The sequence below is a fragment of the Notechis scutatus genome, chromosome 3, assembly GCF_049901735.1.
Source record: "Notechis scutatus isolate UNSWTSFEM ecotype Mainland chromosome 3, rNotScu1.2, whole genome shotgun sequence".
Taxonomy (NCBI): Eukaryota; Metazoa; Chordata; class Lepidosauria; order Squamata; family Elapidae; genus Notechis; species Notechis scutatus.
In genome coordinates, this window is record NC_142011.1 from 7,997,544 (window position 1) to 8,020,510 (window position 22,967).

The following is a 22,967-nucleotide window of genomic DNA, read 5'->3' on the forward strand; positions in this document are numbered from 1 at the left end:
TGCCCCTCCCATCAGGGATAAAAGTCAGACCTCAATGAGGAAAAGCTTTGCAGGAAGCAAAGCAGTTCAGTAATTTCCAAGTCCTTCATGAAGCTCTGCACTCTGGTCAGTTTTTTCTGGGTTTTTGGGTTGGGTTATGATTAGCCTTAATCGGACTTCTGTTTCTTGGCAAGCATTCTACAGCACTGAAAAGCATGCTCTTATCTGGAGGAACTAACGTCTAATGAGTTTTGGCTGGGAATGCAAGTAATTCCCAGCGTCGCATTAAAAAAGGTTTTACTTTTAAATTCATTTGTGTTTTATTAAGTTTGATGAAGCCTGGGTCAGAACAGAAGCTTCTTGGAGGAGAAGTGAATTGTCTTCAAAAGAAAAAGAAAAACAGTCCAGTTGCCTCTTGAAAAAAGCACCTTTGGGACAACCATGAGCTGGATGACTAAGAATCTCCATGGACTTTTGGCAACCGGTATATATTTATGATGGCTGCAGCATCCCAGGGTCATGTGATCACTTCCCCCCTGGTTCCTGATCATCAAAGCCAGTAGGGGGAAACTGGATTCACTTAACAACCACCTGGTTCACTCAACAACCTCAGTGATTTGCTGAACAGCCAGAGCAAAAAAAAAAAAGGCCATCAAATTAGTCATGACTCACATAACCGCCTTGCTAGCAATGGAAATTCCAATCCCCCTTCTGGTCATAAATCAAGGACTACCTGTAAAAGAAAAGGCCTAGTTTCCATCATACCGTTGTGCTGTCATATTGACTTTTTTGACCCAACCTTGTGACACCACTTCTGGGGGGGGGCGGGAATAGTTTGGCTGAGTAATAATATACTCCAGATGGAGAGAAAAAATGTAAGAAAATGCTCAGCTCCAAATCCTGTTTTGACAGGATGATCTTTATGAAACACGCTGCAGGTATTTGCGGCTCTTCCTATTGTGTTTTCTTTAAGATGTTGTTTTTTTGGGGGGGAGGCTGCTTGTGTTGAAAGAATCCTTCTCTCATCCTGTCCAAGCAAAGGAAATTATTTTTCAGCCAGCTGTCAAGCTAGGCTAATATTTATCAGGGACCCACAGGCCTCCTCCCTGAAAATTATAGTTAGTTTAAGTGGCTTAAAGTAAAACACACCGTGGCTAAAATGAAGATGATAGTAGAGTTAATGGCCTGGAACAGTGACTTAATGGTCAAAGTTGATTGGCTGGCCCAAATCAATTTTCAGGCTGAAAAAGCCGGACAAATTCATTCAGTTTCATATCGGACATTAATACAATTGAGCGAGTCCAGAAGTATTTCCTGAGAAGAGTACTACACTCTTCTGCTCGCAAGAGAATACCCTACATCACCAGTTGCCAACTGGTGGGCTGCGGCCCACTGGTGGGCCATGAGAAAATTTTGGTGGGCTGCAGAGAAATCTCACCCCCAGAGTACCCCCAAAGCAATTAATCCAGGCTGTGCAGAAACACAAGGCTGTGCCGCCCACATGGCCTGCGGGAACCCTCCCGGCCCACTCACTCCTTACTCGGCAAACTTGCCTGCTAAATTGCTATTTTTTCTTTTTCCGATCATCAGCTGTTCTGCTGTGCCGGGAGATTTAGATTAGCTAGGAAGCAGGAAATGGTTGGATTGCTTGCTTTCTAGCTAGTCTTTAGATCTTTGGCTCTGCTTTTAAGCACAGTCGAACCTCCCTTAGGACTGAAGGTTCTATTATTCAGGGCAGACTCACGGCAAGCAAATTTGAGAGAGTGAGCTAGCCGATGGCAGATAGATAGATCACTGAATGGTTCTGTGAGCAACTCAATTTGCCTGCCTGCTTTGCCTGATTTTGGGTAAAAGTTGCTCTTTTATTATAAAAAAAATCAATATTTACATACATGGCGTGTTGTGAGTTAATTTTGTGAGTTTGCTTGCTAGCAAATTTTATGAGTTTGCTTGCAAGCAAATTTTATGTGACAGACTGAGCTAGCCAATGGCAGATAGATAGATCTCTGAATGAATCTGTGATTCTGTAAGCAACTCAATCTGCCTGCCTGCTTTGCCTGATTTTGGATAAAAGTTGCTCTTTTTTTAATAAAAAATTCAATATTTATATAAATATTTATAATATTTACATACAAGCCATGCCCAGCCAGTTGCATGACCACCAAGCCACACCCACAAATTAGGCGACACCCACAGAACCGGTTAGCGGTCCCTGGGATTTAAAATTATAAGTTTGGTGGTCCCTGAGGTCCAAAAGGTTGGCGACCTCTGCCCTACATCACCAGGCTTGAAATTTTGGGCTTGAACAACCTAGAACTACGCTGCCTACAGTTGGACTTAAGCGTAGTACACAAAATTATCTGCTACAATGTCCTACCCGTCAATGACTCCTTCAGCTTCAACTGCAACAATACAAGAGCACATAGCAGATACAAACTCAATGTAAACCGGGGGGGGGGAGTGAGGGGGTTGCACACACATGTGCAGGGGGAGTGCAGGGGGATGTCACATGTGCATTGCATTATGGGTGCAGGCACGCGTTCACACGCACGCACACACTTTGGCATGCGATGACAGAAAGGTTAGCCATCACTGACATAGATAGTCTCCATGATGACCTGATGACCTGATGGTGCCCCCTTTATCACCATAACTGAATTGTTCCATCTGGCTGTTGGTCATCCTCTTCTCTTTCCTTCCAGCTTTCCCAACATCAAAGCCGTCTCCACAGAGCTGGGTCTTCTCATAATTTTTCTGAAGTAGGATCACTTGAGCCTGGTCATTTGTGCCTTGACTAAGAACTCTGGTTGATTTGTTTAATGGTGGTTTATTTGTTATTAGATCTTCTTGAGGCTCTGGAAAGAGTGCAGAGAAGAGCAACCAAGATGATTAGGGGACTGGAGGCTAAAGCATACGAAGAACGGTTGCAGGAACTGGGCCTGTCCAGTCTACTAAAAAGAAGGATTAGGAGTGACGTGATAACAGGGTTCCAATATTTGAGGGGCTCAACCAATTGTCCAAACTTGCATCAGAAGGCAGGACAAGAAGCAATGGATGGAAACTAATGGAGGGGAGAAGCAATCTGGAACTCGGGAGAAATTTCCTGACTGTGAGGAGTTAATTAGTGGAACAGCTTGCCTCCAAAAGTTGTGGATGCTTCATCACTGGTGGTTTTCAAGAAAAGATCGGACAAACATTTGACCAAAATGGTACAAGGTCTCCTGCTTGTTCAGGGGGCTAGACTAAAAGATTTCAAATGTTCCCTCCAGCTCTTGCTATTTTCTTGGCTGCCTTTGGCAGAGGTCTCCAAACTTGGCAACTTTAAGACTTGTGGACTCCCAGGATTCTCCAGCCAGCTATGCTGGGAGTTGAAGTCCACAAGTCTTAAAGTTGAAAACCTCTGGTCTATGGCATTCTGACAAGTCTTTTCCAATGCCAAAGTTCAAAGCCATTCTCCTGCCTCTTCAAAGTCCAGCTTTCATTTCCATGGAGCGTCACCATAGCTTGCACAGTTCTGATCCACTCGGCCACTTACTATCTGCAAAATGTTAGCGTGTCATCCACGTTGGAGGAGATTTCCTCTATTAAAATGTTTTTCCACTGGTTCTACAAGTTACTTTGTTTCCTGTTGTTTTTTCAATCGGTTTTTAATACTATGGTGTGTAGGCGGATTCTCCTGTCTAAAATCAGGCATAGCTCTTATCATGGACAGGACATACCTGGTCCAGGAAAACTTTGGAAGAGGATATTTGTTGCTCAGGCATGAACTGTGGAGTCCTCCTCTGAGTTTGGTGGTTTTCTTGCAGACATTTCACGACCCAGCTAGGTAACATCATCAATGCTAGAAGGGAGTTGGGTTTGCGGAGAGGAGGAGGAGGAGGAGGAGGAGGAGGAGAAGGAGAAGGAGGAGGAGGAGGAGGAGGAGAAGGAGAAGGAGAAGGAGGATATGGGATCCTTGGTGCTTTCTGGGCTTGGTTATTTTCTTGCAGACATTTCATTACCCAACTAGGTAACATCATCAATTCTAGAAGGGAGCTGGGTTTGTGGAGAGAAGGAAAAGAGGAGGAGGAGGAGGAGGATTTTGGGGTCCTTGGTGCTCTCTGAGCTTGGTTGTCTTCTTGCAGACATTTCATTACCCAACTAAGTAATATCATCAGTTGTAGAAAGGAGCAGAGTCTGCATTATGATGCTATCTAGTTGGGTAATGAAATGTTTGCAAGAAAATAATCAAACTCAGAGAGCACCAAGGACCCCATGAGAAAATGTGTTCATACCCTAAGCATTGTTTTTGTGACTTTTTTTTTTTTAACCTCAGAAAAATTCCCTAAAGTGGCATCCTGGGGTTGTGCCTGGATCCCACTGGATCCCAAAGATTCCCTGGCACATAACATGTTTCCACTCTAGCAATGAATCCATACCAGTTTTGGACCTCCTAACATTTTATTTCCAGCTGTTAATAAGCAAAAACATATGAAATATAAATAGGTTCATTATAGTGAGCCCCAAATCTGCTGACTTTTTAAAATCTGAAAAGAATGTTATTTCCATGCTTTTTTTTTTTAAAAAAAAGGAATCAAGAATAACATTTAATCATTCCTTCCCTATGTTTTCTTAGTTCATTCCAGTCTGACTTTGCATGGCTTAACCATCATAATAAAAATTAAGAATACAGCAATCTGAAATGAAACACCTTACTCATCATCCACATGGACACGTCTGTAAATAGCTTTGCATTTACAATTTGATATCAAAGGCATTTTTTAAAGTCAAAACAAATAATGAGGAAATTCAAGCAGTGCATCAGTAGGTCGGAATGTGGCTGACTAAGTTTCTCCAGATTTATAGGTGAATTTATGAGGTGAAAAATGCTGTCAAAATCCTTGTTTTCAGCTCTGAAAAGTTTGCTTCCAAATGAGAGCTACGTTCCAACTATCTGGTTAATTGTAGCTTGCAATAACAAGGAAGAAGGAAATGAATGCATTGCAGGTTCAACAAACAAGAAATATATGCTAAATAGTCATATTTCCACCATTGGGCCAAAAGTACTTTGAGACATGAAGTCAACAGCTTGAGGTTGAAGCTGCAGGCTAATGTTATGCAAATGTAATGAATATTGTGGGGGTTTTCTAACTTGCTGGATGAGCAACTGCTTTGTAGAGGAGCAGATCAGTAGGTCATGTGAGGTCAAAAAGACCAGAAAGTACCAGTAGAAGAGAATATATCTAGCTCAGGGTTGAACTGTGGGGTCCTTGGTGCTCTCTGAACTTGGTTTTCTTGCAAACGTTTCATTACCCAACAAGGTAATATCATCAGTATTAGAAGGGAGGAGGAGGAGGAGGAGGAGGAGGAGGAGGAGGAGGAGGAGGAGGAGGAGGAGGAGGAGGAGGAGGAGGAGGAGGAGGAGGAGGAGGAGGAGGAAGAGGAAGAGGAGGACTGTGGGGTCCTTGGTGCTGAACTTGGTGGCTTTCTTGCAAACATTTCATTACCCAACTAGGTAATATCATCAGTATTAGAAGGGAGTGAGGTTTGGGAGGAGGAGGGGGGAGGAGGAGGAGAAGGAGGAGGAGGATTGTGGGGTCCTTGGTGTTCTCTGAACTTGGTGGTTTTCAGACAATGTTTACCAATGAGTGTGCTGAAAAACATGAGTCCCGGAAGGAAATTGTAATTTGTTTTCTTTGTGTATGGAGCACTGGTTGAAGAGATCGTACAATTGGTGGAAGCTCAGGAGAAGGACACTAACTAAGATGGCATTTTTGGCATCCTGGTCCATTGAATCATAGCTGGTGGCAATAGGCATTTCAGCTTGGCTGATCTGAAAACTGCTCATTAGGATTAGAATGGCATTTGGATGTAAACCACCTGGAAATGCCAAGCTGGGGATCTTCTAAAAATGACCCAGAGGAACATAGAATGATAGCGCTGGAAAGGACCTTGGAGGTCTCCTAATCCAACTCTCTGTTCATGGCAGAAGTTCTTATACCATTCTGGACAAGCGCCTGTCCAATCTCTTCTTAAAAGCTTCCAGTGCTGGAGCATTCACAACTTCTGGAGCGAGTAGTTCCACTGGTTAATTGTTCTAACAATCTGGAAATTTCTCCTTGGTTCCAGGTTGCTTCAGAATTGGAAGGGACCTTGGAGGTCTTCTAGTCCAACCCCCTGCTTAGGCAGGAAATCCTATACCTTTTCAGACAAATGATTGTCCAATCTCTTCTTAAAAACTTCCAGTGTTGGAGTACCCACAACTTCTTCGTTGCTAAGCAACAAAAATGTTGGGCTCAATTGTGGTTGTATGTTGAGGACCATCTGCACATTCATAGATATATAAACAAAGGTTTGGCTGGTTTTTGACTACAGTCTAGTGATGCTCCAGTTCTCAGGCTTGTTTTTACTCCCGAGTTCCAGGTTGCTTCTCTCCTTGATTAGTTTCCATCTGTTGCTTCTTGTCCTGCCTTCAGGTGCTTTGGTGCTTGACTCCCTCTTCTTTGTGGCAGCCCCTGAGATACTGGAGCACTACTGTCATACGTCCCTCTAATCTTCTCTTTATAGGCTAGATATACCTATCTTCCCTTAACTATTCATCATATGATTTAGCCTCTTTAGCACAATGTTCTTTCTGCGCCAATTCAGGAAGCTCAAAACTGTCCAAGGAGCTGCTGATCCAGTTCTACAGAGGAATTATTGAGTCTGTCATCTGCACCTCTATCACTGTCCGGTTTGGTTCTGCAACCCAACAGGACAGACACAGACTTCAGGGAATAATTAGGAATGCAGAGAAAAACGATTACTACCAACCTGTCTTCCATTGAGGACCCGTATTCTGCACGAGTCAAAAAGAGGGCTGTGAAAATATCTCCAGACCCCTCACATCCTGGACATAAACTGTTTCAACTCCTACCTTCAAAACGACGTTGTAGAGCACTGCACACCAGAACAACTAGACACAAGGACAGTTTTTTCCCCTAACACCATCACTCTGCTAAACAAATAATTCCCTCAACACTGTCCAACAATTTCCAAGTTTGCACTACTATTACTATTAATCTTCTCATCACTCCTTATCGCCCATCCTCTCCCACTTGTGACTGTATGACTGTAACGTTGTCGCTTGTATCCTTATGATTTATATTGACTGTTTCCTAGTAGGATTTGATTGCTTATTGTACCCTATGACTACTATTAAGTGTTGGACCTTATGATTCTTGACTCTTGACGAATGTATCTTTTCTTTTATGTACACTGAGATCCTATGCACCAAGACAAATTCCTTGTGTGTCCAATCATACTTGGCCAATAAAGAATTCATTCATTCATTCATTAATCACTAACTGTCAAATGTTCCTCCAAGGAAACTTTACCTTATGTTTTCTGCATAGTTAGTGCTCGACTCATAACCACTCATTTAGCGACCACTTGAAATTACGATGGATCTCCGCAGGGACACTAACAACCCTGTTCTGAAGTTACAATAATCAGTAACTTGCAATCGCGTGACTGCATTTCTGGTACTGGGGAACCAGTCCACATTTACAGCTGTCTGAAGCTTCCCATGGTCACACGACTGTTTTACAACAGCTTTGTAGGAAAACCAACCTTCATTTCCGGTTTTTGGCAAAACTAGCCCATTAGTGAGCCATTGGTTTGTGTAACAATTATAGCGTTTGTTTAATTACCGTGGTGTTCACTTCACGCCTCCTGCAAAAAAAAAGGTCGTAAGATTGGGTCAGTTACATGGGTGAGCCTATTTAAGACCATCATGACTTACAACCCTGATAGGCAGGCTATATTATGGTCATACATTGAAGACTACCTGTTTTGAGGTTGGATGCAGTGGGAATGTTGAAGGCAACTACAAATGGCAGGTGATTCTGGAGTTGCAGTCCAGAGGCATCTTGCATACATCAGATTATGTGAAAATCCACTTACTACATCACAACAAGAAGGAACAATGCAAGTTCTGCAGCCTCGTTACATCTAAAAGATGCTTAGATGAATTAGTCAGATGCCATGATGTGCCTATGCCTACCCAAATTAGAATCAGAATAGAGCTGGAAGGGACCTTGGAGGTCTTCTAGTCCAGCCCCCTGCCCAAGCAGGAAATCCTTTTTACCATTTCAGACTATACAGTCTGTTCTTCAAAACCTCCAGTGATGAAGCATCCACAACTTCTGAAGGCAACTTCTGTTCCACTGGTTAATTGTCCCCACCGTTAGGCAGTTTCTCCTCAATTCCAGGTTGCTTCTCTCCTTGATTAGTTTCCATCCATTGTTTCTTGTCCTGCCCTCTGGTGCTTTGGATGCTGTCAAAAGACCTGAAGGACAAGTTTAAGAACAGATCATTATGGAGAAAATCTATGCTGTGGAGATAGACCATCATTTAAAGGCACTTAATCAGTCCCAGAGAAGCCAGAAATAGAAGCCAATGAGAAACCATGAGTTAAAGATGGCTTACGATCCTGGCTTGATTGCAAAGTTATCACTTCTGACTTGTTTATCTCTTTAAATAAAATGAGAAGCTTATTACCTCCATTGACTTGCACAGAGTTCCTTCGCACTAGGCCTGCCAACCAACTGGCACAGAAGAGAAACATAAGTGGCCTTAGGCTTAATTCACATCCAGATGGTGAAATTATGCCAGACATGCGATATACTCCAGCCTACAAAAATACAGTTTCAGTCCAGGCATTTTGCCCAGGATTCCCTAATCCAACTAGCTAATAAATCATTTCCAGATTTCTTAAGCAAGGGTTTCCCACCAGGGTAATTTCCAGAGGGAGGAGTATAGACTTCATTTCCCAGAATTCTTCACCCAGCATAGCCACTGAGGAGAATTCTGGGAGTTGAAGTTCACCTATCTGGAAGCGGCAGCTCAAATCAGAAAAACACTGATTTAATTTGGAGGGCAGATTGCACGACAGAGCAAAAGGAAGAATCAATATGGTGTAGCGGTGAAGGTCCTGGACAGGCCCCAGAGAGTGACAGCAATCTTCCCACGGCCACAGACTGGAGGGGTTTGAGCCAATCTCTCTCTCTCTCAGCTCAACCAACCTCACAGGGTTGTTGTGGAGACCAATAAAAGGAGGGAATGCTATCCTGAATGAAGAGGAAGGATATAAATTAAATCAATAAATTTGAGACTGAGTGGAGCAAGTGGCCAGTTTTAAATTTCTGGGTGTTACCATAAAAGAGGACCTGACCTGGGGGGCTCACATTGCGGCCCTGGTCAAAAGGGCCCAGCAGAGATTATACTACCCGAGGCTTCTCAGAAAACAACAACTGAATGATGACCTTCTACTGCTGACCTTCTACTGGTGCACCATAGAGAACCTTTTAACATACTGCACCTCTGTATGGTTTGCCAATTGCACAGTGGCAGATAGGAAAGCACTCCAGAGGGTTAACGTCATTGCCCAGAGGATCTTTGGTTGCCCTCTCCCCTCTTTGGAAGAGCTTTAGAGCTCCCGCTGCCTTAAGAAAGTTCAAAACATTCTCAAAGATCCATCTCATCCTGGGAACCCTTTTTTGAACTATTACCACCTGGCAGACGGTACCGAATAATAAAAACAAGGACAAATAGGCTGAAAAACAGCTTCTATCCCAGGGCAGTAGCTCTTTTGAATTCTGCTGTATAGTGCAATGTTGCTGCGGTGTTGGGGTTTTCAATTCAAATGTGTGGAGTGTGAAGGATGTGTGTTTGTGTTTATTTTCATGGTCATGATGTCCACTGAAAATGGTGTTTGATTTCGTTGTACCAGGTGCAATGACAGTAAAGTAAACTTACTAAATATCAGTGAATTGGCTCCATGATATTTCTTTCTCTTTTTTTCTTTCTTGGACAGTTTTCTTGATTCACTGTTCTGTTCAGCTGGCCTAATGGGGCAATTATTGCAGAGAAAAAGGAAACCCGAGGAAGGAACAATGCCAACTTACTTGTTTGCAAGCTGCCCAGGGTAGTGTTACATCCTCCAGACTCCTAATCATCATTGTTGCTCTTCTCTGTAGTCTTTCTAGAATCTCAACATCGTTTTTTTAATATTATGGGGACCAAAATTGGATGCAATATTCCAAGTGTGGTCTTACTGAGGCATTATAAAGTGGTACTAACATCTTCTGCCTGGCTTGGCTTGTTCTACTTGTTATAAAAAAATATCCCAATAAAGAGGAACAGGAAACAGCAATACAAAAAAACAATTCTTACTTCAAGATTCAGAGGTTTTATTTCATGAGCAATTTGGAACATGAATAGCCATCATAACACAACTTACATCAATAACTCATTGCAATGAGGTCCCCAGATGTTGTGGTTCGCCGGCAACCAGTGCAGACGGCAGCGGACTCAGACAGTGAGGAAGAAAGGGGTTATACTCTGGGCATGGGTGCAGGAACGAGACGAGTCAGAGAACTAGTAACTTCTCTTTATTAAGGATTAGGAACAGAGAGCAGCAGCTCTTTTATAGAGCTGGCTGCTGATGAGAGAGATCCTATAGCCAATCAGGCACCATGTTCGCTATCCATGGGCCATGGATTACAAGCCTGCTTATCATGCGTTGATAAGTTTTATTAAATAGTTTTTATTAGTTCATAACAGGGACCAGTCCTGGAGAGGACTCGGATGTAGGGATGGGGCCAGGACCATCTGGGGTGCTGCTTTCGGAGTCTGGCAGCAGCGAGGCAGAGGAACAAGGGGAGCCTGTTCCCAGTGCGCATGTGTGCAGAGCTGCTAGAAGGCAAGAGCAGCTGAAACAAAAGGGGCGACTCAGAAGTAAGGCTGGGAGGTCACTGCCCCTCCCATAAGGGATAAAAGTTTGCAGGAAGCAAAGTAGTTCGATCGGTTCCAAGTCATCCTCATGCTCTGTGTATTTAGTTGGTTTTTTTTCTTATACTTCGGTTGGTTTCTGTTATAATTACTTGGATACTTCTGTTTTTGGCAGCATTCCACAGCACTGAAAGGTGTGTGCTTATCTTGGGGGACTATTTAAGATTAGTTCGGGCTGGGAATGAAAACAATTCCCAGTGTTGCAATAAAATAGGTTTTGCTTTTAAAACAAGTTTGTGATTAATTACGTTTGATGAAGCCTGGGTCAGAACAATGGACATGGCTGAATCTGGCAAGGAGTAGCCATGGCCAGTGGCCCTGAATACACCCCAAGACGTTCTTTTTATACTTTTCTGCACGCATTTCACAACTTACTTCCTTGTTCTTACTTACAGACAGGCAGTCTTCACATATACCTGTGTACATCTCAAACCTTCTTCCCCCAGCTACTTTCAGTTCCTTATTTCTCGTGGTTTTGTCCTTCTATGTCCAATTATATTTATAAAACTACATACTTTGCAAAATCATGTTTCACAATTAGCAACGGTTCAGCAGGATTACAAGTAGTTCTGGTACATTTTGAAATCACCCTATCTAAAACTTTGGTTCATGTCTCTTTATTCTGGGGCCTACTATCATCCAAAGGTTGAATCTGATAGATCAATAGCCTATATTTTTTGTTTCCCACATACCTAAAGAAAAAACGTGGGGTCAGAATGGTGCTTTATGCAGTTCTATGGTGCTTTCAGATCCCTCTGCCCCATTTATGGAACGAAGAAGAGAGGTCTTCAATCCAAGATCATCTTCCATTCCCTTCTATAAGATCTACCCTTCTTCCAGAACGTTCATAGCTCCAAGCTGGAGATCTGATGGGGCTTCCATAATCCTCCTTTGATGTTTCATTCCATCACCTTCACTTCTGGGAAAGCTTTTACCATTGTCTGTTGATGGACCAGGTGGAAGATCACAGAGGTGTGAATCACTTGGTCTGGATCTTCTGACATACCTTCATTATTTCAGGGTATCCATGATGCAACCCTTACTACAGGGAGGAGTCCGTTCCCAGGAGCTTCAGACTGTCCAATATGCAAAGAGAGTTTAGATCAGGGGTCTTCAAACTTGAAGGCTTTAAGACTTGTGGACTTCAACTCCCAGAATTCCTCCTCTAGTCATGTTAGCTCAGGAATTCTGGGAGTTGGTGTCCACAAGCCAAGTTTGAAGACTCTTGATTTAGAACATTTGAACGGTTGGGGTTTTATGGGTCTGAAGCCAAGAAGAACAAGAGGCAGAGCAAATAGGAAGTGGAAATTTACTTGGATACCAAAGTAGGAAATTGTCTCAAAGGTGCTTTTTTTGGTGGCTCCACATAAATCCTTCCACTTCCCCACCACCCAGTCAAGGGCTGAAGAAGCTTCTTGGATGAGAAGCAAAACATCTTCAAAGAAAAAACAAGAAAGTCCAGTTGCCTCTTGAAGAAAGCACCTTTGGGACAACCATGACCTGGATGACGGAGAGTTTCCATAGATACAAAGCAGGAGTTTGCATAAAGGTTGCACAAGCCACATACCAAATTACAAATAATTTAACAACAGGTTTGCCCAGGGTCAGGTTGGCTGTTGTGGGAGGCGTGGCCCATCCCGGTCCTCCAGCTTCTCCATATATGCAGGAAGAGCCTCCTGTGATGGCCAACCTGACCCTGAGTGAACTGGTCGTTCAATTACCCACCTCCCATTATCAAAGTGGGTCCTGGGTGCTGCGCTGCAATGAAGAAACAGGCGACAGAGCGGCTGGCACAAGGGAAGGAGGAGGAGCAGGGAGAAGAAAGTGGCCTCCTCTTTCCCTCATGCCAGCTGCTTCGTTGCCCATTTCTCCATTGCAGCACAGGGCCCAGGATCCACTTTGATAGTGGTGTGTGTGTGTGTGTGTAATTTAACAACTGGTTTGCATGAACCAGTACAAACCGGCTGAATCTCACCACTGGTTGTATAGTGGCCTTGGGTGTGGAAGGGATAAGAAAATCAATTGTGCAGAAATGTTGCTGGAAGCAATAACAACAATAGCAATAACTGCAGTTGGAAGAGTGAGAAAGTTGGAAGAATAAAAATTCAGCCCTCACTGAAGAGGTTCTTTCTTTCCAGCACATGTCAAGACACCTTTACTTAACCAAAAGCTTTAAACAAGACTGATCCTGCAGGAAACTAAAACAGAAGAAAGGCTAATTATTTCAGTGAGGTTTTGAGACTAGACACCTATCTTGGAGCTCTTTTTCTTTTGATGAAGAAGACTGGCTTAAAACTTTCCATGCCTGTAACTGCTCATTGGAATATGCTTTGTTCTGACCCCACTTCCCCCCATTTGTTATTGGAAGAAATAGCGTTTATAGCATCGTTATTTTAACCCACCAAAGATGGTGGAAGCTTCCTAGTGGATCTTGTTAGAACAGAAAAGAACAGAACAATATAATTGGAAGGGACCTTGGAGGTCTTCTAGTCCAACCCCCTGCTCAAGCAGGAGACCCTATACCATTTCAGACCAATGGTTGTCCAAACTCTTCTTAAAAACTTCTAGTGATAGAGCTCTTACAATTTCTGGAGGCAAGCCATTCCACTGATTAATTGTTCGGTTTGTCCTTAGTTCTGGGTTGCTTTTGTCCTTGGTTAGTTCCCATCCTTTGTTTCTAGTCTTGCCTACTAGTGCTTTGGAAAATAGGTTGACCCCCTCTTCTTTGTGGAAGCACCTCAAATATTGGGACACTCCTGCATGGTCCCCCTCCAGCCCTTCTTTTCATTAAACTAGACATACCCAATTCCTGCAAGTGTTCTTCATATGTTTTAACCTCCAGCTCCCTAATCATCGTTGTTGCTCTTCTCTGCACTCTTTCCAAAGTCTCAACATCTTTTTTTTATAATATTGTGACCAAAACTGGATGCAGTATTCCAGGTGTGGTCTTACTAAAGTTTTATAAAGCAGGACTAGTACTTCACATTATCTTGATTCTATCCCTCTGTTAATGCAACATAGGACTGAATTGGCTTTTTTGGCAGCTGCAGCACACTGCTGGCTCCTATTTAAGTGATTATCCACCTGGACAATCCAAGATCCCTCTTACAATTACTACTATTGAGCCAGCTACCACCTGCACATTTGAATTAGTGGAGCCACACCTACCTAAAGTTTGGATGGGAGATCTCCAAAGCTATACTAAGACTGCAGGTAAGATGTGTCCATGGAAGTCACTAGGAGCCAGACCTGTCAGTCTTTAGCCTTTTATAACATCACCCAACCTCTGCTTTGATATTGTAACTACAACAGAAAATCTGAGATTGAATCTTGTATAATTCAATTCCCACCAAATCTAGCTTTGTGACACATACTTGATGCCAATAAAGGAGAATGATTGTAACTCAGGGTTGAAATGAGGGATTCTTGCTACTCTCTGAGCTTGTCAGTTTTCTTGCCAACGTTTCATTACCTAAACTAGGTAACATCGTCAGTGCTGGTGATGTTACCTACCACTGATGTTACCTAATTTAAGTAATGAAACATCTGCAAGAAAACCACCAAGCTCAGAAAGCACCAAGGATCCCTCACCTATGTGAGGGCCAGGAAAAAAAAACACATTGCAAATAAGAAATCGCTATACCTTTTAAATTATAGTCATCAAATTAAATCATGGTTAAAATATGGAAATATCTGGACAAAGTCTCAGGGGGATGGTATGAGCAGAACTGGTCTTTTCCTGAACTTGAAAATGTTCCAGATAAATTTCAGTGCATGACAAGCCAAAATAATGAATCACTGTTCTGCCAGGGAGGATGGAATTTCATTGTTTATGTAAAGGATAAGCATGGTGGAAACATCACGTTTCAAGCCTCATGGGCATGTTCCAGTGTACCAATGCTGTGTAAATATTTTTAAACAACATTCAAACAATTTTTTAAAAAAATCTGGAACAACCGAAAACACTTCTGGGCTGCCCTGGACATGACTTAGAAGTTTGAAATGTGTTTCTTTCCTTAGGACTTGTACTGAAGACAACTGAAAGGTTGGCTTATAGTTTAATCGGCTCTCATCTCTTTTCTTCTCAGCTGGTACATAAATGGAATCACAAGAAATAAAGCCAACCAGCTCCTTCTCTCTCCCCCAAATCATCACGGCTCCTTCCTTATTCGAGACAGCGAGAGTAACAAGGGAGAATATTCTCTGTCAGGTAAACTACATCTTACTCCTCATATGCCACGGGTAGACCTCTTTATCATAGTTGACCTCCAAAGGTGAATTGTTTTTAAGATTAATTGGATTTGGGCCTACCAAGTTGAAGATCAAGCTGGATTCTTCCTCCTTATTTCTTGCCAGCAGAGATGTTCACATGGTCAACCTAGTCAGGATGGTGATTGTGATGGTATCATCAAACCAAGCCATGGTCCCCAAAAAAATCAAGATGGTGGGGCTGATAATACAATCAAAGATCTTTTAACATGCTTAAAAACAGGTAGAGTTTCACGCCATCATGGATACCAGCTTGGCTAAAATTGGGTCCTGGCTGTAAAACTCAATCGGTAGAAGAGATGCTTAAGAGTTGGACTGTGGGGTCTTTGGTGCTCTCTGAGCTTGGTGGGTTTTGTTTTGTTTTTGCAGGTGTTTCATTACCCAAATATGTAACTTCATCAATGCTAGAAGGGAGTGGAGTTTAGGAGGAGGAGGAAGGGGAAAGTAGGAAAGAGGAAGAACTGTGGGTTCTTGGTTCTTTTCCTGAAGATACTTCATTACCCAACTACGGTAGGTAACCTAATCAATGCCAGAAAGGAGTGGAATTTGGTCTCTAGCTGGATAATGAAAACATCTGCAAGAAAACAACCAAACTCAGACAGCACCAAGGGCCCCACATTAAGAATGATCTGGAGCTTTCTGCCCTGTGCAGAAATGGATTTCCCTGACTGTACTTCAAATAGAGGCAGGGAAGGGACTATCTTTAGGACTGGCGGGGGATTTCAGGATTTGGAGTCCAACTCCTCTTAAAAAGTTTCCAAAGAAGGAAAAAAAAATGGGTTAATGTATTTTGAACTGAGCAAGGGAAGTTAGATTAGATGGCCCTTGTGAAGCCAACACCATTCTCCTTAATTGTCAGTGGTATCAAACACTGTAAAATTAGTTTGTTTTGAAGACAATCAGACTCTGGTAAATCTTGTAAGGCAATTCAATTACTCGTTTTTGCAGTTTGCCTGGCCTCCCACTCATATTTCCCATCAGCAGAAGCAGGTCTTCCAATAAGAAAGGTGGCATGGTAGCTTTGTGTCTCTCTCCTCCCTCCCATAGAAACCACTGGGATATTTTGCAGCCAGGCCAATCAACACCAGGCAGAATGAGGACGTAGGAGTGGAGGTGGAGGCAGACTCTAGTCATTTATTTTGCTTTCCTTTAATGCAGAGTTTTGCCTTTTGTTAGGGGGTGCTGGTGATCGTTTTGTGAAAGGATTTGGATCAGTTACAGGCAGGGCAGCTATTTTTACTGCTCAACATTTCTGGTTAGCAAGAGCTAAGTCTATTGTGAATTGTAGTCAGGCAACTTTTGAGGGATTGGGGAGTGGAAGGGCAAATGTGTGCAAATGAAGTTGTTCTTGGACTGCAAACATTTGTGCTTTGCACAACTCGGTCCAACCTACAATGTGTTTCAATTCCTTCCTTCCTTCCTTCCTTCCTTCCTTCCTTCCTTCCTTCCTTCCTTCCTCAAGTTCTTTCTTTCAAACCTTCTTTCTCTTTCTTTTTCTATTTTTCTGTTTTCTTTTCAGCCAACATGTTTTCATTATTTGCTGTGACCTAAGATGTCTACTCCAACTGGGAGAAAGGCTGCAGTTAATATCATTAGGATTAAAGCAGAGGTAGCATTCAGCAGGTTCTGACCAGTTTTGGAGAACCAGTAGTGGAAATTTTGAGTAGTTTGGAGAACCGGCAAATACCACCTCTGACTGGAGATTTTACGGTATCCTTGCCCTGCCACGCCCACCAAGCCACGCCCACAGAACAGGTAGTAAAAAAAATTGAATCCCACCACTGGATTAAAGGGAAACAGGACCTTAGTTGCTCACATGTTACAGCTAACAGGCAACTGGATAATTTCTCTGGATATTGAGCAGTAAAGCAGGATGAATTATTTGCCACGCAAGGAATCCCTAGGCACCCTGAAAAGAAATATTTCCAATTTGCAACACAAAAGAAATGAGTGTCTCCTCCACCCTAATCTGTGTGATACATTTATTCCAGAAAATTTGGATCTTAAAAAAGTTAATTACTAATTGCACTTCTATTCCCTCTCTTATGTGTAATTACACTAAGTGATGCAATAAACAAAGGTATTCTGCCTACATACGGATGGAGCAAGGGATGAACTAGCCTCAAGCCACACCAAGCCTTTGCACAATTAGGAGTGACTAACAATGGCAACAGGCCGTCCAGAATTCTCATCCTTTCACAGCTGAGCAGCCGTGAATTGTGGTGACTTCAATTCCCCGGAATTCCAAGCCAGAAATTCCAAGAGGTGCCAACACAACACAGCTTGAGGGCACCTGCCTGGCATGGCTGAGCTAAACACAAGGAAACCTTCTGAATGACAGTTGTGCATGCAGTACGTTGCAAAAAAAAATGTCATGAATGAAGGAATAGGTAGTGTCACTGCCTCAACTTCCATCTGTCCCTGTTTTTCCCAACCTAGGTCAACATCCACCATGAAGGAAAAGTTGGTGCACATTCCAAAACATGCAGAGATTATTTCCAAGCATTTTGCCCCAGAGGCATTTCTACCTTCTTAATTCATCTCAGGGAATCATGGGTAATGTAGTTTCCCCTCAAACACGTGCAGCATCCTTATTCTTCCGTCCTTGTGGTTGTTGAGACCACATTTTGGTTTGTCATCTTCTGGACACTTTTCCAGAAAATTGACAGATTGGAGAGAATTCAGAAGACAACAAGGACTTGGAGACATCTCAGGAGGTCAGGCTGAAGGAACTTGGTTGGGTCAGCCTGGAGAAATGAACACCAATTGGAGACATGATATCAGTGCTCAGATGCGTAGAAAGCAGTGGTGGGATTCAAAATTTTTTTACTACCGGTTCTGTGGGCGTGGCTTGGTGGGTGTGGCAGGGGAAGGATACTGTCAAATCTCTAGGCAGAGGTGGGATTTACTGGTTCTCCGAACTACTCAAACTTTTCCGCCACTGGTTCTCCAGAACTGGTCAGAATCTGCTGAATACCACCTCTGGTAGAAAGGTGCCATAAGGAAGATGGTCAGGAATTATTTTTTTCATGGTCATTGAAACTAGGACCAGAAATAACGGATGTAAGCTGCAGTCTCTTTGTTCAAATATAAGCAAAAATTCCAGATGTCAGCAAGTCTTGTCTATATGGTAGCTGCAGTAAGTGATAATACTACATAAGCAGGTAGAATAAAAGTCTGGAGTTGGTTCTGGATTTAACATCTCAGCAGGATCTTGAGGGGCTCTCACAGAGAACAGGGAGTCAACAGTACCTTAAAGGGTAGGGTGAGAAGTAACTAGTGGAAACTTATCAAAGAGAGACCCAAAACTAGAAATACAGTAAAGAGAAATTTTCTGACAGTCAGAACAATTAATCCATGGAAGAGCTCGCCTCCAGAAATTGTGGGTGCTCCAACACTGGAGGCTTTTAAGAAGAGACTGGACAACCTATTGTCCAGTCTCTTCTTTAAAAAACTCCAGCGTAGGAACACCCACAATTTATGGGGGCTAACTGTTCCATTTATCCAGAATGGTATTCCTGGGAGGCAGTGGGTTGGATGACAAGATCTAATGTTGGTCATTAAGCAAATCATGTGGTCGTGATTACATGACTGCAAGGTGCTGCAACCAGTTGTAAATGTAAGCCGGTTGCCAAGTGCCCAAATTGCAATGACATGATCACAGGGGTGTTATGATGGTCATAACTGTACCTAGTACCAAGTTGTTTTTTGCAAGGCTGTTCACTGTTAAACAAATGGTCTTACGCCTAATAATGCAACCTGTAATGCAAATTACTTTTTGATATCACAGCATTGTCGTTGTGGGGAAAATAGGAGGAGGAAGGAGTATTAGATTTATTCACCACTTTAAGTTACTGGTAAGAATACTAAAGGTGGAAAATAAAATAAAATAAAAAATAAAATAAAATAAAATAAACCATAGAGCTGAGTGACAAACAATGCTGGTGGCTACTAAACTACAGGAAAGGAAATTGCAAAGTTGACCCAAATCCAGGGATGGGCTGCTGGGAGTTTGCAGGGGTTCAGGAGAACCCCTAACTAAGATTCTGTGCAGTTCAGAGAACCCCCCCAAAACCCACTCCTGGCTGGCCCCACCCACCCCTCCCTTCCCCCCCAGGAGTCCCCACATGGCCCATTTTGGATGCAGGTAAGTGCTGGGTGCATGTGGAGGCTCGGAGAGGGCAAAAAATGGGCCTCCCGGGAGTTCAGGAAGGCTGGAAATGGGCCTGTTTCCGGCTTCCAGAGAGCCTCCGGAGCCCGGGGAGGCCGTTTTCATCCTCCTGGAAGATCAAGAAAAGCCTCCGGAGCCCGGGGAAGGCAAAAACACCCCTCCCCGCCGCCGTGGTGCAGGAGGCCAACTAGGCCACGCCCACCATGACCACACCCACCCAGCAACCGGGCAGAGAACCCTTTGCTAAAATGTTTGAAGTCCACCCCTGCCCAAATCCTATCGCGTTCTCTTCTCCTTCAATCTTCAGTTCGCAACCATGGCAAAGTGCGGCATTTCAGAATCTACTCGAATCCTGCCGGAAGTTTTTACTTGGAAAAAGCTCATGTCTTCCTGAGTCTGGAAGAGCTCCTTGCTTATTACAGAGCCAACTGGAAAATCATTCAATGCCCTCTGTCTCAGCCTTGTGTCCAGAAGGTAAGTGGAAGAACATGGCACCCCCATGTGAATTTTTTTTTCTCTCCATTCCTGACAAATTTCCCGGGGCCGGATGTGGGGCTTTTATTGGGGAATGGATGGGTGTGTGTTTGTTTTTTTCTTTGCCTTTGGAGCAGTTTGTCTTTTGAAATGTTCTTTTCTTCTCGAAACTTAAACAGTTAATTTCAATCAATCGCTTCCAAAGTAAACAATTGACTGGATCCAATCTGAGTCGGTCACCGGAACCAAAGGTTTATTCTTCCAAGCGTTTGGGCTCATGCTTGGAACCAGAAGTTGTCACAGATTGGATCCTGCAACACTATGCTGGAAGACGTATACCGTCTTTACTTTCATTCGTGTAAACTAACTATAACCCAGATCTTACTAGTGTGCTCCAGCAGTCCAAAAAGCGAATACAATCCTTGGTTGTATAAACGGCATAGAATCAGAATCGCGTGAAGTATTTAGCACTGCTTTATAAAACCTTAGCAAGGCCACACCTGGAATACAGCATCCAGTTTTGGTCACCATATTATAGAAACGATGTTGTGGACCTTAGGAAAAAGTGCAAAGAAGAGCAATTAAGATGATTAAGGGCCTGGTGACTGAAACACATGAAGAATGATTGCAGGATTTGAATTTGGCTAGTCTAGAGAAAAGAAGGACTAGAGGCAGAGGTGGTTTTCAGGCGGTTCTGACCAGTTCTGGAGAACCAGTAGTGGAAATTTTGAGTAGTTTGAAGAACCGGCCAATCCCACCTCTGACTGGCCCCACCCCCACCTATCCTCTGCCTCCCATTGAGTCCCAGCTGATTGGCTGGGTCTTCTTTGGTTGCCCTGCACAGGAGAACGGAGCTGGAAAGCAGGTTAGTGGGATGGGGAGGGAATGGGGATTTTGCAGTATCCTTCCCCTGCCACGCCCACCAAACCACACCCACAGAACCGGTAGTTAAAAAAAATTGAATCCCACTACTGACTAGGGGAGACATGATAGCAGTATTCTAGTATTTGAGGGGCTGCCACAAAGAAGAGGAGGGGGTCAGTTTATTCTCCAAAGCACCAGAAGGCAGGAGAAGAAACAATGGTTGGAAACTAATCAAGAAGAGAAGCAACCTGGAACTAAGGAGAAATTTCCTGATAGTAAGGACAATTAACCAGTGGAACAGCTTGCCACCAGAAGTTGTCGGTGTTCCATCACTGGAGGTTTTTAAGAAGAGACTGGACAACCAACCATCTGTCTAAAATGGTAGGGTGTCACAAAGAATAGCATGGCTTCCATGGTTTTGATATTTGTAATCTGAATTATCTTTTCCAAGGCCTTCACGGCTGCTCTTCCAAGGGCTAGTCTGCAGCTTAAATTTTGTCTCCTTCTTCCTTGACTGTTGATGGTTGATCCTAAAAGGCCAGAAGCTCTCCACCACTAGGAGATTTCAGGGTTGGTAGACTAGAAAAACGAAACAATGATGAATTGGAGTTAATTATCTCAGTGGTCCGGCAACCTTCTTGTTCTAGATTTCTTTATTCCTTCCTTTATCCAGGCCTGGCCTGTTAGGGTCACCAGAATGTAAAAAAGATCTCTGGAAAGAATGTAGAGAACAACAAATATGATTAGGGAGCTGGAGGCTAAAACATATGAAGAACAGTTGCAGGAACTGGGTATGTCTAGCTTAATGAAAAGAAGTAACTAGGGGAGACATGGTAGCAGTGGTCCAATATCTCAGGGGTTTTCACAAAGAAGAGGGAGTCAAGCTATTCTCCAAAGCACCTGAAGGCAGGACAAGAAGCAATGGATGGAAACTAATCAAGGAGAGAAGCAACTTAGAACTAAGGAGGAATTTCCTGACATTTAGAACAATTAATCAGCGGAACAACTTGCCTCCAGAAGTTGTGAATGCTCCAACACTGGAGATTTTTAAGAGAGGATTGGACAACCATTTGCCTGGAACGATATGTAGTTTCCTTGTTGAGCAGATTGGGCTAGACTAGAAGGTTCTAAATTCCCCTTCTAACTCTCTTATTCTGTGATCTGGATCGTTTGTCTCTCATCTTACCCCTTCTACAGAGGACTTCTGAGATGGATCAGTGGGAACGTCCCCGGTCTGAATTCCACCTTTGGAGGAAGATGGGTGAAGGATGTTTTGGAGAAGTTTGGGAAGGAATGTGGAAGAACACAGTGCCTGTGGCCATCAAAATTATGAAACAAGGTTTGTGGGGTGCAGAACGTGTCCTCTCTTGTGCAATGCGTCTTGTCTGCCTCTTTCTTAAGAGGTGGATTAATCAATCCTGCATGAGTAGACCAGAGCTGAACAACGGGCGTCCTAGATTGAATCCACCAGCTAAACAAGGAAATGAGAATGACTTCCCCCAGCTGGAAATTAGATGGAGAAATGATAAGCCACGATAATAGGAGAACAATAGAACGGGCACTGGGGGATCACAATTTAAACCCCACCCTAACATCCTTGCATCTTGGCATCTGGTGCAAGCACATAATCACAGGATTAGCATCACAAAACTGGCACAGTTTTTGCCCTATAATTGTCTTGCACCCTCCCTAAAGACACTCTAATAATAGTAATAATAGAAGTAATAATAACAGAAGTAATAATAACAATTGTTCCCACAGCAGTTAATCAAAGTCCCAATTGTTGTTAATAAACCAGGTCAATTGACCTCTTGGGTCATTCCATGCTCATAAATGAAAAGACACGCGGAAGGGAGCAAAGTTCAGGTGAATGCTGAACACTTTTTTTTTTAATTTGGTACTATGTTAAACTCTGATACTAGGTGATATTCTGCACTTAGCCAGTTTGTAGGTTTCTGGATGTGTGATGACCCAGGGTGGGATACAAAACAGACACAGTCACAGAAAACAATGAAGCCCCTTTATTCCTTCACTTTGCTTCCAAGCTCCAAACATCCTTGACTGGAGATAAAAAAAAACTCCCACACAAGCAGTTACAAGAAGGAGGAAATGCCATTTAAATTATAAAGAGTAAAAAACAAACCAGGCAAAATAAGGGCTGGAAGACATCCACAGATATCAGAACACACACTGGGAAGGTCGCCAAACTCAGAGAGGAACAATAAACTAGAGATATTTCCATGCTTTGTTTCCAGCATTCGCACGTAGGCATGTCTGTTCTCTTATTCAGTTGTCACAGCTGCAGCCCATGAAAAGGATCAAGGCCCTCTCCTTCTGAGTAGACCGCGTCTTTCCCTTACCCCCTCCTATGCCCTAGGATGGATAGGGGATGGGCCTG

The 22,967-nt window shown here is 43.2% G+C and overlaps 1 protein-coding gene across 1 annotated transcript in view; it reads left to right on the forward strand.

The window, feature by feature from the left end:
* The window catches only part of SRMS (src-related kinase lacking C-terminal regulatory tyrosine and N-terminal myristylation sites), a 45,624-nt gene that overhangs the window by 10,072 nt on the left and 12,585 nt on the right, over nt 1-22,967 (forward strand). The window contains exons 2-4 of the mRNA XM_087959161.1: nt 14,880-15,001; nt 19,539-19,705; nt 21,767-21,908. Coding sequence (XP_087815287.1) covers nt 14,880-15,001; nt 19,539-19,705; nt 21,767-21,908 — 431 coding nt within the window. The remainder of the gene's footprint in view (nt 1-14,879; nt 15,002-19,538; nt 19,706-21,766; nt 21,909-22,967) is intronic.